This window comes from Portunus trituberculatus, chromosome 17, assembly GCF_017591435.1.
Source record: "Portunus trituberculatus isolate SZX2019 chromosome 17, ASM1759143v1, whole genome shotgun sequence".
Lineage (NCBI taxonomy): Eukaryota > Metazoa > Arthropoda > Malacostraca > Decapoda > Portunidae > Portunus > Portunus trituberculatus.
Genome location: NC_059271.1, coordinates 17030348 through 17046730, shown reverse-complemented (window position 1 = coordinate 17046730; position 16383 = coordinate 17030348). Strand labels below are relative to the sequence as shown.

At 47.0% G+C, this 16383-nt stretch overlaps 1 protein-coding gene across 4 annotated transcripts in view; it reads left to right on the top strand.

The window, feature by feature from the left end:
* Nucleotides 1-574: 574 nt before the first annotated feature.
* The window catches only part of LOC123504842 (ankyrin repeat and fibronectin type-III domain-containing protein 1-like), a 447143-nt gene continuing 431334 nt past the window's right edge, over nt 575-16383 (top strand). For 3 of the 4 annotated variants that reach the window (XM_045255727.1, XM_045255726.1, XM_045255724.1), the window contains exons 1-2: nt 575-803; nt 4164-4690. In XM_045255727.1, the coding sequence (XP_045111662.1) occupies nt 4638-4690 (53 nt within the window). In that variant the 5' untranslated portion in view covers nt 575-803; nt 4164-4637. The remainder of the gene's footprint in view (nt 804-4163; nt 4691-16383) is intronic. The other variant, XM_045255725.1, reaches the window with a different exon arrangement.

Sequence of the window (16383 nt, the reverse complement as noted above, 5' to 3'; positions counted from 1 at the left end):
GTCACGGTTTTCCAGGCCAATTTCCATTTTTGGAAACGCAAAAACGGGAGACAGACACATAAAGAGTGCGAGAGGAAGGAAAGAAATGTGGGTGTGCATACCTTGAAGTGGGCATGATACTCGTATCTCACACAGGCAGGGGGCTGTGGTGTCGCCTGCTGCTCGATAAGACTAAACTAGGTCGCGTGCACACATCTGCTTGAGGAGCGTGAACGTGTGGGAGCTAAGGTGAGGTCATGTGTGAAGTAAGCCATTGTTTGTGGGAAGAGCAGACGGCATCACATCCAGCAGCCACCCGCCGAGGCAGCACCACCTTACCGCACACCGCACTACCGCCGCTCCGCCACTCTCGACATTTATTTACGGCCCACCTCCCCCCGCCTCCGCCTGCCGTCTTCGCGAATAACATCTTGAAGCGAATTTCTGCTGTCAAATAAAGTTCTGAAGTGGCTACAAGGCCGAAGAATCTTGATATTAACATGGCGGTGGAAACAGTAGTTGGCAACCCTGTTCCATACCCTGGCCTCATCGGTGTAGCGTCTTGGGGCAGCTTGGGGGGTGGTAGTGCACTTGTCGGTGTGGTAGTGGTCACTGGAGCTTGTGTCTTCTCGCTCCATGCCGCTCTGTGCCAGTGTTTCCTTGCAAGCGTGTTACACAGCAAAAGTAAGAGAAAGTGGTGAGCCATTGTGGTGGAGTGTAGCGTGCGGGGGTGCTCTGTGTGGGGCACTGGCGTGCTAGTGAACCAGTGCAGTGTATTGAATGCAGCCGCTAAGCCTGCATTGCTCAAAGCGCGCCCTCGCCAGGTAAGACACCGCACGGATTTATGCGCATACTTTACCGGTGATGCCATTGTGTGTCTCAGGGTCAGTTCTCGCATTGCCTTGTGTTTCTGCTTGTCGCGGGACTAGGAGCAGAGGAGGTGCCTGTCCAAAGGTGGTAGATGAATAGGGAAGAAGTAAGATTAATTAAGCGGTCAGCTTGATGTATTACATTCTGCCCCTTGCCGTGACCCGGGCAGCCGAGTGTCATCCACGCAACCTGCCCGCGACTTACCGCCTGCCCCTGTCTGTGCGTGTTAATGTGTATCAATCCATACTTATTGCTGGGATTGTTTACTTTTTTTAACAGGCAATATAGCAGGCGCCCGTCAAAGCACTGGTGTTGCTGCTTCAACGGACAGGTAATCAAAACTTGTCCCGGTGCCTCCCGTCTTGTGAGTTCTGTCTGATCCTGATGCCACGCGTCCGGAGCAAAAGGGGGCGGGGAGGCGGTGCTCGTGATGGACTTACGATCTCAACGGTAAAAACAACTCCCTGCCTGACATGTGCACGAGACCAGTGTTGTGTTACTGAAAGAAGGCAGGTGGCGGTCAATTAACCAATAAAATAAGATAATGATATAGACGCAAGAGATTGAAAGGAAAGAGGTGGAATTTGGATCTTATTTACGTCTCTGGGAAGCAAACACGTGCTGGTCACAAACATCCCACGTAAATAGTGAAGGGGTTCTGTCAGTAACCAACCTTATAACCTTCACATGGCCACGCACTCAACTCGTATTTTTACAATTTTTTTTCTTTCTTGTGGCGAGGAAGGTGGGAAGTGGTGAGGAGGATGTGAACTCCGTGCCGTATCATCCCCCTTATTATCTATGGAAGAAAAATTAACTGATTACCATTCGTGCGTTCCCTTCTCCGTGGTCGCGTTATTTGAGGGGGGCTAGGAGGCTCTTATCGAGTGGCCTTAAATCAGGAGGAAAATGGAGTAGATGATTTATTTGTCCTCTCAACTCCTAGACGACCTCTGACCCGCGCGCCATCTCAAAGCCTTCCTCTTCTCCTTTCTTTTCTTCTTAGCTTTCATTGTCCTCCTCCCCGATTCCTCCGATTGTTTATGGTGTATTCCTTTTGCTGTTGCTCTTTCTTCCGCGCCGCCCAAATAAGACGGCGAATTTGCATATCAATTAAAAAAAAAAAAAAGAGAAGAAAAAGAAAAAAGTGGAGAGGTCATGGCGAGGAATGTTCGACTTCGAATCGTGAGAGATCAAGAAACGGTGGCAGGCAAGTGTGTGTGTGTGTGTGTGTGTGTGTGTGTGTGTGTGTGTGTGTGTGTGTGTGTGTGTGTGTGTGTGTGTGTGTGTGTGTGTGTGTGTGTGTGTGTGTGTGTGTGTGTGTGTGTGTGTGTTACGAATACTACTTACCAGAGAGCAGAGGGGCGTGTCGGAAGGATAATTGTTGCATGGCCTTGTGTGCGTTGTGGAGAACAGTGCGAGAAAGGTTCAGGGGGAAATAAGATGCGTGTACAGCACGTGGCAAAGAGGAAGCCGTCAATTAGGATGTAGCAGGAGCCAGCGAGTGGTTGGTGGAGGAGAGGAACTGGTGGTGGTGATGGTGGGAGTAGTGGTGATGATGGTGGTGGTGGAGGTGGTTGTGGTTTGGGTATATTAGAGTAACAGGTCGTGAAAGCGTCAGATTGCGTCAGGGAGGAAGGTTGTGGCAAGAAGGTAACAACAAGTAGTACGTGTTGGGTGGAAGGCAATAGCAGTGCAGTATAGATAGAGGCTGAGGAAAGAGGAAGAGAAGCAACTGATAGATTATTATTACTTTCTAAGGCTGTCTGAGGCTCATTATGTTGCTGATGATGCCGGTCTTGCGCTGCTGTCTTCCTTCCTCTTCCCTTTGCGTCATATGATATCTTGGTCGCGGCGCCTCAAGTTAATACATCCATCAGTCATCTCTTCATTTCTGCCTCCCCTTCCCCGTCGCGGTGTCTTGCCTTTCACTTTGCGGCGATCACTGACGGTAACGTGTTGCAGTTAGTGATGATTGAACAGCGTATGGATTTATTAAAGGTATTGAAGTCTGTTGCTGTGTAAGTTTTTGTTGTACATATCTCTATTAATGTTTATAAACATGTACTCATCTATCTATTTTACACGTCAAGGCGTCTGACCAAAGACACAAAACTGAGTAAAACAAAAATAGTAATAAGATAGAGATGAAAAGAAAGACCCGCTCATAATATTGGTTTCTAGAAAATAACTAGTACTGGATAATAATGATAATAATAATAATAATCAAAGTAATAATAATGATAATAATAACAATAATAATAATAATAATAATAATGATAATAACGATACTAATAATAATGATGATGATGATAATAATAATAATAATAATAATAATAATAATAATAATAATAATAATAATAATAATAATAATGATGATGATAATAATAATAATGATAATAATAGTAATGATATTAATAGTAATAGCAACAACAATAGTAATCACAGTGATAATGATAATAAAAAATGCTAATTTTGTAATGGAAGAATCCTGATATTCTCGTGAAACAAACAAACAAACAAACAACACGTTCATTAGAGACCTTCAGATGTTTCCCCCTTTGTTTCCTTCACTCCTGCTACACTTGGGCCACTACAGCAAGTGATCATCTTTCACTACACCACTCGTTTCCCTACCTAACCCTGTGAGCGAAACATTCAGAACTAGAAGTAGATGATTCCTTCACAAAAGCCTGTGAGAAAATGTTCCTTACCAGCTTCCACATTGTTTACTTGTTTACCTTTTCATTTACCTATTATTCTTGACATTATTCTTGTATTTTTGGCCTGGACAAGAGTAATGGGCGTCCTTTCTCTTGCCCGTGTGTGTAGCAGCAGTGTGCAGTGCAGCAATGGGGCACACTGTGAGGGACACTGGTGGTGCTTGCCTCGCCAGACAAACCTCCGGTCACGTCGCTCCGTTTTTGTTTGAGTTTACCCGGAAAATTGTCTTCCGGGAAACGAATTAGGAATGATGCGATTTTATGCGATCACCACACCACTCGATCTGGTCTCCAGCCGTTCGTGCAGAGAGAGAGAGAGAGAGAGAGAGAGAGAGAGAGAGAGAGAGAGAGAATCGCTGTGTATGGTGAGTATGTGACGTGTGCTCGTAAAAGGCTTAACGTATTGGTCAGTTTGGTAAACGCATTTGGTTACCTTAACGAGTTGTAATATACTTTTTTCTGCTTCACAGCGACTTATGTTGATTTTGTTGTATTCTTTGTTTGAGGCTGTCTTCTGCATAACGCTTTTATGTTTGTATAAGGCAAAAAGAGACAGTTTCCTTTCTTTCATAAAGTATGTCTTTCTTTCAGAATCAGGAGTCAGCAGAGGCTGTGTGATGGTGGGGTCGCATACCTGAGTTCCCGACAGCCAGGTAGCCTGCAGGTGTGCCTCACGTGAGGCAGGGTGCATCTTGCTATTCCCGGGCGAGGCGTGCAACTTGCTCGCGTATTCACCTGCTGACGGTAGTCCTGGTCGGCGCCATCCCTGAATACTAGTGGTGGTGATGTTGTGACACAAACTCGGTTTTTTGGGAAGTAAACGTACGCGTGTGTGTTGGTGTGGGGTGTGTGTTGCTTGGGCGTGTGAATGTGTGCGTGTGCATACGTTTACGTGCGAGTGTGTGCCCACATGCCCGGTTCTGTGGTGAGCGTGGCAGCGACGAGAACAAGCACGGGCCCACGTGCCGGCAAGGCTGTCAGGAAGGCTCTGGCTCCAAGCTCGCACTGCTCTGTGCTTCCAGTGTCATCGAGGAGGACCATGTGAACAGCACTCTCCGTATCACCATGAGTGCTTCCAAAATCAGGAACAAGAAGGCGAATCTCCGCCAGAAACTTGGGTAAGTGCATCTTATTTGAAGTCTTTCTGTTTTTTTTTTTGTCCACGCCTTCCACTCCTCCATCCTTTCTTTTTGTCTCGGTCCATCCGCATGGCATTGCTGCTGAAGGGTGGAGAAAAGGAAGTATTTCATTAGCAATTTTTTTTGTATTCTTTCAATTTATTTTGTTTTCGTACATGTTTGTTAAACTTTAGCATGAGATTAAGTTTTGTCTATAAGAAGTAAGATAAAATTAGAAGAGAGAAGGAAATGGAGGAAGAGGAGAGAAGGAGGAGGAGCAAGGAGTAGGGGAAGGAGGCGAAGAGGAGATGGAAGAGGAGAAAAAAGAAGAGGAGGAGACGGAGAAGGAGGAGGAGGAGGAAGAAGAGGAGGAGGAAGAGGAAGAGGAAGAGGAAGAGGAGGAGGAGGAGGAGGAGGAGGAGGAGGAGATGTGTACATAGATTGAAGACGTGATGCAGTAACAAACAGAGGGAGGCCCACATTCCACATTCCACATGCTGGAGGCGTACGCTGTGAGTGTAGGTCGCCGGGATGCATAGCAAGCATGTAATGAGGCGATAATGAACGTGTCGTGAGGCAGAGGCGAAGGAGTTCCAGTAATAACACTTGATGAACCTAAGACGTGGTAGCGGTACAGAGGGTTGGGGTGCTTGGCCGTACCCTGTAGGAGGAGCGGAGCTGAGGGAGCCCGGAAAGGTTGGATTATGCATGTATTGTGTGTAGGGTGAGTCTCTACACTGCATTGAGCCTCCGTTGTGGTCTGTGTCTTGAAGAATGGCCTGTCTGGTAATAGCGGATGTGTGTAATGTTCTGATGAGATGAGGGGAGAGTGGTGCTGCAACTCAGCAACTCAGTCACTTGACTTGATGTGATGAGCAGGACGAGTAGAAGAAATGATGTAGAGTATCAATATTCAGTAGAGTATAGTACAGTGAAGTATAAGCTGAAAAGTGCAGTGGTATTTAAGATGTTCTTTATTACTTGTATATATAGGATGGAGAAACTTATCAAGTTTAAAGTATTAAAATACTTAATGAAATATGGTAGCTTTGTGTAGTGATGTAGTGTAGTGCTGCTGACTACAAAGTAGTTATTGCTGTGTTACATAGCAAATGGAGAGCCTCAGTCTTCCTGGAGCTCATTCCAGTGCACTGAAGGTGATAAAAATGAGAGAATGTAATCAGAGAAAGAAACTTATACTCGACACCAAGAATGATAATTTAGTGAATTCCATTGCCTCAGTAATTCCATCCATAAAACATCCATAGTAGCAGGTGGACTTAAGAGGCGGCAAACAAACTTAAGTTGTAGGAGAAAGGCGTCCTTGGTGGCTCGGTGTGGCGTGGGAGGGAGTAGTGTGTCTGGAAGTTGTCACTCACACACCAACCTCACCGCTCTGCCCCAGGACAGGGCGGCGCTCCGAGATCGGCACCGGTGTCACCGCAAAACACCAGAAGGCTTTTAAACGCAGCTCGAACTCTATGTGGATGTGTGCTTGTATCTCGGTGTATTTTTGGTCAATTACAAACACTTCATGAACTGACTCATGAAGTCGAGTCGAGGCTAACAAGTACGTACAGTCTTCCAGTGACAGAAAAGGGAAGAGTGATGCTGACAGAAAGGAAGGAAGGAAGGATCTTGCGTTCGTAAGACCTTGACATTTATTTAACTTTCCCCGCCTGCCAGACGTTCCCACTATCATCCCCATTATCCTCGACGCGTGGCAAGTGTATTGAGTTACTCGTGTCATGCTGCGGGGGAACACGCCAGTCTGGAGAGGCGGGATGGAAAGAGATAGGGAGCGAAGAGAAAGATAGGAGAAAAGAGAGAAACAGCGAAGAGAAAGATACGATAGGATGGAGAGAATAGATAGGCAAGGAAGAGACTATAAGAGTGCTGAGGGAGAGATAAAGGAAAAGTAAAATTGAAGAAATAGGAAAAGAAAAGTGAATGAATAAAGAGATGAAGGGACAGAGCGAAAAAATAGGATGGAACAGAAAAAAATAGAGAAATACGGAAGAATGATAATAGTGAGGAGAGAGAGAGAGAGAGAGAGAGAGAGAGAGAGAGAGAGAGAGAGAGAGAGAGAGAGAGAGAGAGAGAGGGGGGTCCGGGATACGAGGAGTAATTCTTCCTTGTCGTTGTCATAAGACTGTGTAAGACAGGATGAGGGCTGAGTATAATAAAGAAAGAGGGAAAAGAACAGACTTGGGTGTTGATGCTGACTAGAGAACATAGAAAAAGAAAAGGAACAAATCTAGAAAGTGAAGACAGAGTTAATTCTGAAGATGATGTGATACTTGCCTTCTAAAAGCGGCCGCTCTTAACGCAAAAACAAAGCAAGGTTGAGAAATGAATGAGCAGAAATTAACGATTTGCTTTAGGTTTATTCTTGCATGAAGTAAATGGACAGAACATGCAAGGGGATGTGCACGCAGCGAGTGGTGTGAGGCAGAAACATAGAGAGTCCAGGCAGACGTACAGTTAATCAATCCAGAACGAAGTTGGGAATTGTGTAACGAGATAAAAGCTGATGGAACCTTTCGCGCAGTGGAGAGAAAGAGAGAGAGGGAGAAGGGAGCCAGTCACGTACAGAGGAGGAAAGTAGATGAAATGAATACCTTCCAGAGCCACTCAGCTGTTATCGCATCACTGAGTCGGCGAAACCCCATGAAAGGTTTATACGCACTCCTGACAGAACCTCCTCTACAAGGTAAAGCACTGCACTCATAATTAATAGATGGAAGTAAGGTCAAATAAAAAAGCAGCCTTACCCACGCTCCTCACTCAACACTCATTCAACACATTCCCACACCCATTGCCCTCTCACGCCCATTCAACACCTCCCTACGCCTTCTAAATCCTCCCCGTGATTAGTTCACTCTCCCACACTCACTAGCACCTCTTTGCGAGACCCGACGCCCCGCGGGGTAGGCAAATTGTTCATCAGCATCCTCTTAAATCCAACGGAAGTAGTGGTGACCCTCGGGACGCCACCACTCCTCCAGAGGGTGCGGCGGCGGTGCCTCCTGGCTTCTGCTATGTACGCGCTCCCCTGACCCTCTCCGCTCCCTGGGAGAGGAAGGTTATGCGTGGGAGAGCGGCAGGAATGGCCAGGAGAAGCACGTTTCTGCTCAGCGCTGTCCATGAACTCAACTCGGGAATTAAAAAGCAGACGAACACAAGACGCGGAGACGTTGGTGAGTCCCGATCCTTGATGCAGCTCCGCCGCTGATAAGGAGAAGAAAGAGAGAGAGAGAGAGAGAGAGAGAGAGAGAGAGAGAGAGAGAGAGAGAGAGAGAGAGAGAGAGAAGAGTTGAAATTGAAGAATCAGCATAGACTCTCCCGGAGTCGATTATCACCTGAGCACCTCTTGATTGGATCGCATTTCTGAGCCGCGGGAGGCGATGGTGGTGGTGACGGCGGCGGCGGCGGTTCTCGGCGAAAAATAGTCCATCTCGTACTACTACTACCGTTAGCGCAATCTGGCGGGCCGTCCTGTGTGTGTGTGTGTGGGGGTGTAATTCACCTCGGTCGCCTGCTAGTGACCTAGCCAGTCTTCCCCATTACGGAACGAGCTCAGAGCTCATAGACCGATCTTCGGGTAGAACTGAGACCACAACACACTCCAGACACCGGGAAAGCGAGGCCACAACCCCTCGAGTTACATCCCGTACCTATTTACTGCTAGGTGAACAGGGGCTACACATTAAGAGGCTTGCCCATTTGCCTCGCCGCGCCGGGATTCGAACCCGGCCCTCTCGATTGTGAGTCGAGTGTGCTAACCACTACACTACGCGGTGTGTAGTGTGTGTTTGTGTGTGTGTTTCGACTCTGTCATCCCTCTCCTTCTTTCCGTTAGTTCGTGCCGTCCAGTATCGTTCGTTCGTTCGTTCGTTCGTTCGTTCGTTCGTTCGTTCGTTCGTTCGAGAGAGAGAGAGAGAGAGAGAGAGAGAGAGAGAGAGAGAGAGAGAGAGTCAGAGTCTTGGATAACGCTCACGTTTACAGGTGTCATAAACGAGTGGTAAGATCCTTGGTTACCTCACAGACAATACACCTGTCATTAATCACTCTGACCTCTCCCTACCTGCCCCTCTCCCTTTCTCTCACCTCTCCCATAAAGCACCGCGGATGGCTCTTTACTTCCACGGGACAAGGTACCTAAAGTCTGTAATTTTGGCCGAGTCAGTTAGCGATATTAAGAAGAGGAGAGAGGAAGATATAGAGAGACAAGCTGAAAGAGAGAGGAATGGAAAGGAGTAAGAACGAGAGAGAGAGAGAGAGAGAGAGAGAGAGAGAGAGAGAGAGAGAGAGAGAGAGAGAGATGGTGGAGGGTGGAGGTCATAGGCAGCGGAGCGTGACCCTACTCTGGCAGACTATTACGAGGTAGGTCACAAGCCTTTGTTTATGACCTGAGAACGACATAGAGCGCGTCAGTCAGCTTCAGTTCTGCCGTCAGCTCCTTCATTAACCCGAGGAGCTCCGTCATTCACGCGGTGTGGGGCTGGCGAGGTGAGGCAGTGACGCGGCAACACTGGCTGACTGGGAGACTGCGGGACCGTACACATTACTTTGGGAGAACCAGAGAATGTGAATATACATCATCTTGCGTAACATAGACCATTAACACTCTCATTCTTTGTATTCTTCGGGAGGATAAAAAGATGTTGTTTTTTTTATTCAATTCGGTAAAAATGGGGTACTGTTTGCAAAGATAGAGCTATAGGAGTGTTAGGGAAGAGAACATTTCTCTTGATTTTGTGGCACATGATCCTGTTGTTGTTAGATAAGTGGTGAGATAATTTTATGAAGGGTATGAGGTTTGTATGCATGTAAGGCTTTTAAGGTTAGGTCAGTTAGGTGAGTTAGATATAAGGGTAATATTGTAATGGGATATTCAACCTATTATTTACTAATTTGCGTTGATAGAAAAGAAATGCAAACGTAAAGATGTGAAAGGAAACAAAAGAAAACGAAGAAATTTAAAACAATTAGCATCTATATTCAACAAATGAAAAAAAAGAAGAAAATAGTATCAATTTCTGTTCGGCAAATAAACCCACTATAGACGTCATATACAGCAAAGAAGTATGGAAATGTGGTAAATGTTTCAAAGCCAGCATCAGGACGTATGCGGGCAACCTGATCTTCTGCCTCAGTCCTGCAAGTATTCAAGACAAGAGGAGCGGGAGTAAGGCGGTGCGTGCGTTCCAGTACCTAAAGAGGACTAGAATGTTGGTTAATTTGCATTCTGCCTTGGAAGTCTGCAGGATCAACACGTGAAGATTCGCCTCGAAACTCGTCTTGGAGTCAGTGGTAGCGGAATGGAACGCGACTCCTGTTTGTAATGCGAAGAGGGAAATGTCACAATAAGAGTGGGAAAGTGTAATGCAGGTGATGGAAGTTAATTCAAGTTATGTTAAGTAATTTCCTGTCTTTTCTTGTGGGCGTGTTTTAAAAGGAAGAAGACAAGAATTTGGAGAAAGAAATGAATAGCATATTGATGTACTACTGTTTTTTTATTTTTTTTATTACAGTCTGAGATAAATGGTGATTCAGACAACGAAAATGGAAAGGAAGGAAACAAGAATCCGGAGAAGAATGTGCTGATATGAGACTTTTCTTTTGTGTGTTACCGAGGCTCTGAACTCTGTCTGTTATTGGAGACTTACTCAGTATTTTATACGAGCTTTTAATAAAGCCAAATATCTGTCTCGTGAAAAAAGGAAAATTACATCGCAACCTTTTATCATTATCATTTATTTGTGTTCTATTGTTTTTAATTGACTTTGATGAAGCACACACACACACACACACACACACACACACACACACACACACACACACACACACACTTTAAGTAGTGTAGTGGTTAGCACGCTCGACTCACAATTGAGAGGGCCGGGTTCGAGTCCCGGCGCGGCGAGGCAAATGGGCAAGCCTCTTAATGTTTAGCCCCTGTTCACTTAGCAGTAAATAGGTACGGGATGTAACTCGAGGGGTTGTGGCCTCGCTTTCCCGGTGTGTGGAGTGTGTTGTGGTCTCAGTCCTGCCCGAAGATCGGTCTATGAGCTCTGAGCTCGCTCCGTAATGGGGAAGATTGGCTGGGTGACCAGCAGGCGACCATGGTGGTACGGTGGTGGTGGTGGTGAATCACACACACACACACACACACACACTCTCTCTCTCTCTCTCTCTCTCTCTCTCTCAGTACACAGGAGCCCGTTGCTTTAACGCGTTCCCTCTTCCTTCACCGTTCAGTACAGTGGGAGATCATGTCCTGCAGCGCTGCCCCGGGATGAGAGAGATAGAGGGGCGCTTGAGGGAGGGAAGGAGGAAGGGAGGGAGGGAGGGAAGAAAAGAAACCTTGACTGCAGGAGGGACACTAAGGGAGATAGTGACAATATCCTGAAACAGTTCCTGGCCGTACCTTCTCTACATTCATAGGGTCTGATTGAAGCAGTAATGTTTTTAAGAGTTTTCTATGGTTCTAGAGACTGATTAATAACATTTCCACATAAAAAAAAAAAACAGGAAAAATACGCTTGGGAATTCGGCCAATCATCTCTGTGGCCTTGGAAACAGTCATGGTGAGGGAGCAGAGTTTCTGAATACAGGCACTGGGAGGAGAGAAGGGGCGCCGGGTTATAAAGGATGGATTCTCAAAGGAGTTATGAGGTTTCGCAGAACTTGCATCTCGCTGGTAATATAGAATCCAGAGCCAGTCACGATATTAAAACTGGTATAGTGTACGTATGCACATGCGCGGCTCCTCCTTCTGCTGCTCCTCCTTCTCCTCCTTCTCCTTCTCCTCCTCCTCCTTCTCCTCCTCCTCCTTATCCTCCTCCTCCTTCTCCTCCTCCTCCTGCTGCTGCTGCTGCTGCTGCTGCTGAAACATGTATCCGTGTGTGTGTGTGTGTGTGTGTGTGTGTGTGTGTGTGTGTGTGTGTGTGTAGTCGTGATGGGTCAAGCTGCATGAAGTGTAATTTTGAGCGCTAGGGATTTCTGCTTCCCCTCGTCCGCCTCACGCCTCCTGCCGCTCCTCCTCCTCCTCCTCCTCCTCCTCCTCCTCCTCCTCCTCCTTAACTACCTTCACGGCATCCTCACCTCCGTACATTGACCATTCTGCTCTCTCTCTCTCTCTCTCTCTCTCTCTCTCTCTCTCTCTCTCTCTCTCAGGTACCCAGCATCCGCACATTCCACGCCACCTACACCTCGGCGCTTCTCTCCCTCCCACGCCCACACCAGCACTGCTAGCCGCCAGACGCCCGTCGCCGCCCGCCGTCCCTCCGCCCCATTAACACTCCTGCAGCTTTCTCTTGTCTAAGGGTTTATTTCCTTCCCTGAATACGGTACCTCTTCTTTACCAGCCTCCTAAAGTTGCCCTGAATGGCCGCCTCGTGATGTGTGTCCCGCCGCTCGTCTGGCGCGCAATAATTCCAGTGCGAGTGATTAAGTTTTGCATGAGTAGCGTCGCTTTTCTTGAGGACTGTGGTGCGAAGCCTCGTCAGAAGCACGTTAATACTCGGCTCACCTTTACGTTTCGGGTGTGAACTCCTCCCGCAGGTCACTATCTCAGCCCGGTATCCCGTGGCCTGTGCTCCCTGCTGCGAAGACTCGAGGGCGTGTCACGACTCATCTCCAGCCCCGCCTTCTTCAGCAGTTAATTGCTGCTTCCGTTATAACGAGTCGTGCGCCGCGGAGCTCGCCGCTGCCCGGACCAGCAATCATCTCCCATCACCCCGCCCGCCGTCGCCACGGATACGCTGTCAGCACGCTGATCTAAGACAAGAGTGGTGCATCTCCTTACCCATCTCGTAGCGTGAGAGAGAGAGAGAGAGAGAGAGAGAGAGAGAGAGAGAGAGAGAGAGAGAGAGAGAGCATGTATTTTCTGCTTGCTTAATTATATTGTCTCTTTCTTTTTCACTTTATAATTACTTTTCATAAACACCCATATACGCAATCATCCCCACCATCCCCTGTCTCTCTCTCTCTCTCTCTCTCTCTCTCTCTCTCTCTCTCTCTCTCTCTCTCTCTCTCTCTCTCTCTCTCTCTCTCTCACACACACACACACACACACACACACACACACACACACACACACACACACACACACACACATATATTTGCTGAGCAGCATAACTGCAGAATATTTTGTGGATCGAGTTGACGTGAATGGAAACGTGGAAGGTGTGGCAGACGTTGCCGCGTGTGATGTTACAGCGTCTACAGTTACAACCAAACACACAAAACTACGCTCGTATTGGAAGTTTCGAGAGATAAAGCTATAAATTTTCTTTTAATATTCATCGAATGCATAATGCAGTGACGTCAAAATTCAAATATCCTAGCAATTAGTGACGCAATGATTCATGAAAGAATCGCTGTGACGTTATGCTCTCTAGAGTAACAAATACTGCGTGTTTTTCAGTTTGTCTTTTGTGAATACGTGAAATGCTTGCACGGGACTTCCTTTCGTGCTTTAATCGTTATGGTGTTTGACGGCCTAAGGAGACGAAAGGATTGTGGAGGTGGTGTGTGAGGGTGTCGGGTAGTTCGTTTTCTGCGAGCTCGTGCTGTGCTGTCTGCCGCGAACATCTCAGGGCTGAGGATGGCAGAGGACAAAGGTGGCCAGGTAGATGTTTAGGGCGTTTGCCATCCAAGATCATAAATCAGGCAGAAAGACTGTAAGTGTTTCCAGCGTTCCCCAGACAAGACGCCTCACAAACAGCCTCCTGTCTCCCCGCCGCGATAAGCCGTGATGGACTCCGTGCAGGTTTTGACGGAAGCCAGTGGTTAGGACATGCCATTTGTTCCTTGGCTTTTCTCAGTAGGGCGCTACACTTGGGCGTTCCCCTGGCCACTTATTCTTGGTGCGGAGGGGTGGGGCGGCACACGCTACAGAAGCAAGGTGCAAGTGGCGCCCTTTACAAGCGGGAGCCCCAGCACGGGTCGGCTCGGACCAGGGCAATACACTATAGTTCAGAGATGGTATCGGTGGCTTCCCCCCACCGGGCCTGGGGTTAGCCCACCTGCCGGGGTTAGCGTGGGGTCAGGGAAGTCAGCTACCCCGCTAGCAGACCCAGCAGGGCGGCGGGGGCGAGGCTCCAGTGGCCTGACTAGCGCCGGGAGGCGTCAGGGATCACGAAAAGCTGAGGCGGACCCAAGCCTGATTAGGAATTCTTAGGCGAAAACAAGACTGAGAGAGAGAGAGAGAGAGAGAGAGAGAGAGAGAGAGAGAGAGAGAGAGAGAGAGAGAGAAAGTTATGTCAATAGTAATTTGTTTCCCTGTCTGTACTTGGCCATTATAATTACGTATTTCTGCGATGGGGAATATTTACCGGGAGTATAAAGGACAGCGCATGAGGCCTTGTAAGCGAGACCTACACTGTCAGACTTTTTTAAAATTTTTAACGTGGTCTTCTTCCCATCCACTGCACCTTGGAATATTTCAACACCATATTGCAATGATATTGACGATGAAAAAAACGGTAATAGTAATGATGATAGCAATAGTACTACGATAGTCTTGCCTTTTCCTGCGGGGTGATATTTGAGTGAGGAGCAGGAAAAAAAGAATACCATAATATAATTTCTGAAAATGCTAAAAGATGGATATAATTGCCTGACCCTTCTGCGTGACTGGTTTGGTGGGAGTGCGAGTTGTGCGGAAGGCGTGTGCAACCCTCAGATTTTCAGTCTTTTTGTACTCAATACTTATTAACTGCAGCACTGAACAACCAGAGATTTTTAGTTTTTCATTTAGCTTTAAAAATCTTTGAGTACTGATGTTTCTACTACTACTACTACTACTACTACTACTACTACTACTACTACTACTACTACTACTACTACTACTACTACTACTACTACTACCGCTGCTGCTGCTGCCACACTAGTATAAGGCAGCTTAAGTGAGAGGAAGAGTAGAAAAAATGTGACCTGCATGTGTGTGTGTAATTCACCTCGGTCGTCTGCTGGTCACCCAGCCAGTCTTCCCCATTACGGAGCGAGCTCAGAGCTCATAGACCTATCTTCGGGTAGGACTGAGACCATATCACACAACACACACCGGGAAAGCGAGGCCACAACCCCTCGAGTTACATCCCGTACCTATTTACTGCTAGGTGAACAGGGGCCACACATAAGAGGCTTGCCCATTTGCCTCGCCGCTTACCGGGACTCGAACCCGGGCCTCTAGATTGTGAGTCGAGCGTGCTAACCTCTACACTACGCGGTGTGTGTGTGTGTGTGTGTGTGTGTGTGTGTGTGTGTGTGTGTGTGTGTGTGTGTGTGTGTGTGTGTGTGTGTGTGTGCGAGAGTATGTTTGAATATGCACTTTGATAGCACGGCATCATAGCACAGCATCATGTGACAATAAGACATTCACAATAGATTGATTCACACTTAATTCATTCATACTTACTGGCGATGCTTTATCTATTACGTGTATGAAACCGCAAAGACCAAGAACATGTGACGTGACAGGTGGAAGTGGAGGACTGAAATAGATTTTGAGACCCAAACATTTTGCACAAAAAGATACAACTTCTTCAGGCTATTGTGCGTATGTAGATAAGACCATAAGATAATAAGAAAACAAATCAAACTTTCTAAAACATACTTCCACTATCATTCACATTCTTAACCTCTTCAGTGCTATGACACGTTTTCTTCTTAATTCTGCTTACTATTTAGTGATTTCATACAGCTTTAGAAACTCATGCAGGGATTAAAATAGCGAAGACTCTGGCTATTAATCTTCTGGCCTCCATAGACTCTTTCTAATGTCAATAAAATCGTCTAATTATACTCAAATTCATGGCAAAAAATGCGTCCCATTACTGAAGGGATTAAATCTATCTAATATTTTCAAAGCTCCCTCTTGATTCAGCACTAACAGTCTGGTAACCGAGTTCATTCCTTTCATATAAGTATAGGAGATCAAAGAAAGCAACGATAAATAGATGAAATTCCTAAGGAGCTCAATGCCATTCTAGTGAGCTAGTGAGTGAGTCAGGCCGCCGCGTATCCTGAGGGCGGCGTCCTAATAGGTAACACTCGTCTCCCAATACTGGTACCTGACGACTAGTTGTGTTCCATAATTGCCGCCGATACCCACCCACGGGAGCCTCAGTGGTGATGGTGGTGGCGACGGTGGTGGTGATAGTAAGGTGGTGGTGACTGTTGGTGTTCGCAGTGATGGCGATGAAGTTAGTGCTGATACTGGTACTGAGGATGCTGGTGGTGATAATGGTGTTGGCAGTGATGGTGAAGATGCTAGTGGTGTTAGTGACAGGTGGTGGCGCTATGGTCACGTTGGTGGTGGTGTTATTCCTGCTGGTAAAGAAATGATGATGAGTATGATATTAATAGTGATAGTGGTGGTGATGAGATGAGCCCAAAGATAGTGGTGGTGGTATTACAACTGAGAATCACAGTGGAAATGATATTGGTTGTGGTGGTGACGGTGGTGACGCTGGTGGTTGCAGCGGTGGTATTATATCTTTAGTAAAAGAGAGAGAGAGAGAGAGAGAGAGAGAGAGAGAGAGAGAGAGAGAGAGAGAGAGAGAGAGAGAGAGAGAGAGAGAGAGAGAGAGAGAGAGAGAGAGAGAGAGAGAGAGAGAGAGAGAGGAAGGATGCAACCACTTTCCCCGTCTAAGAACCAAACCCCGTAGAATGGACGGCGATAC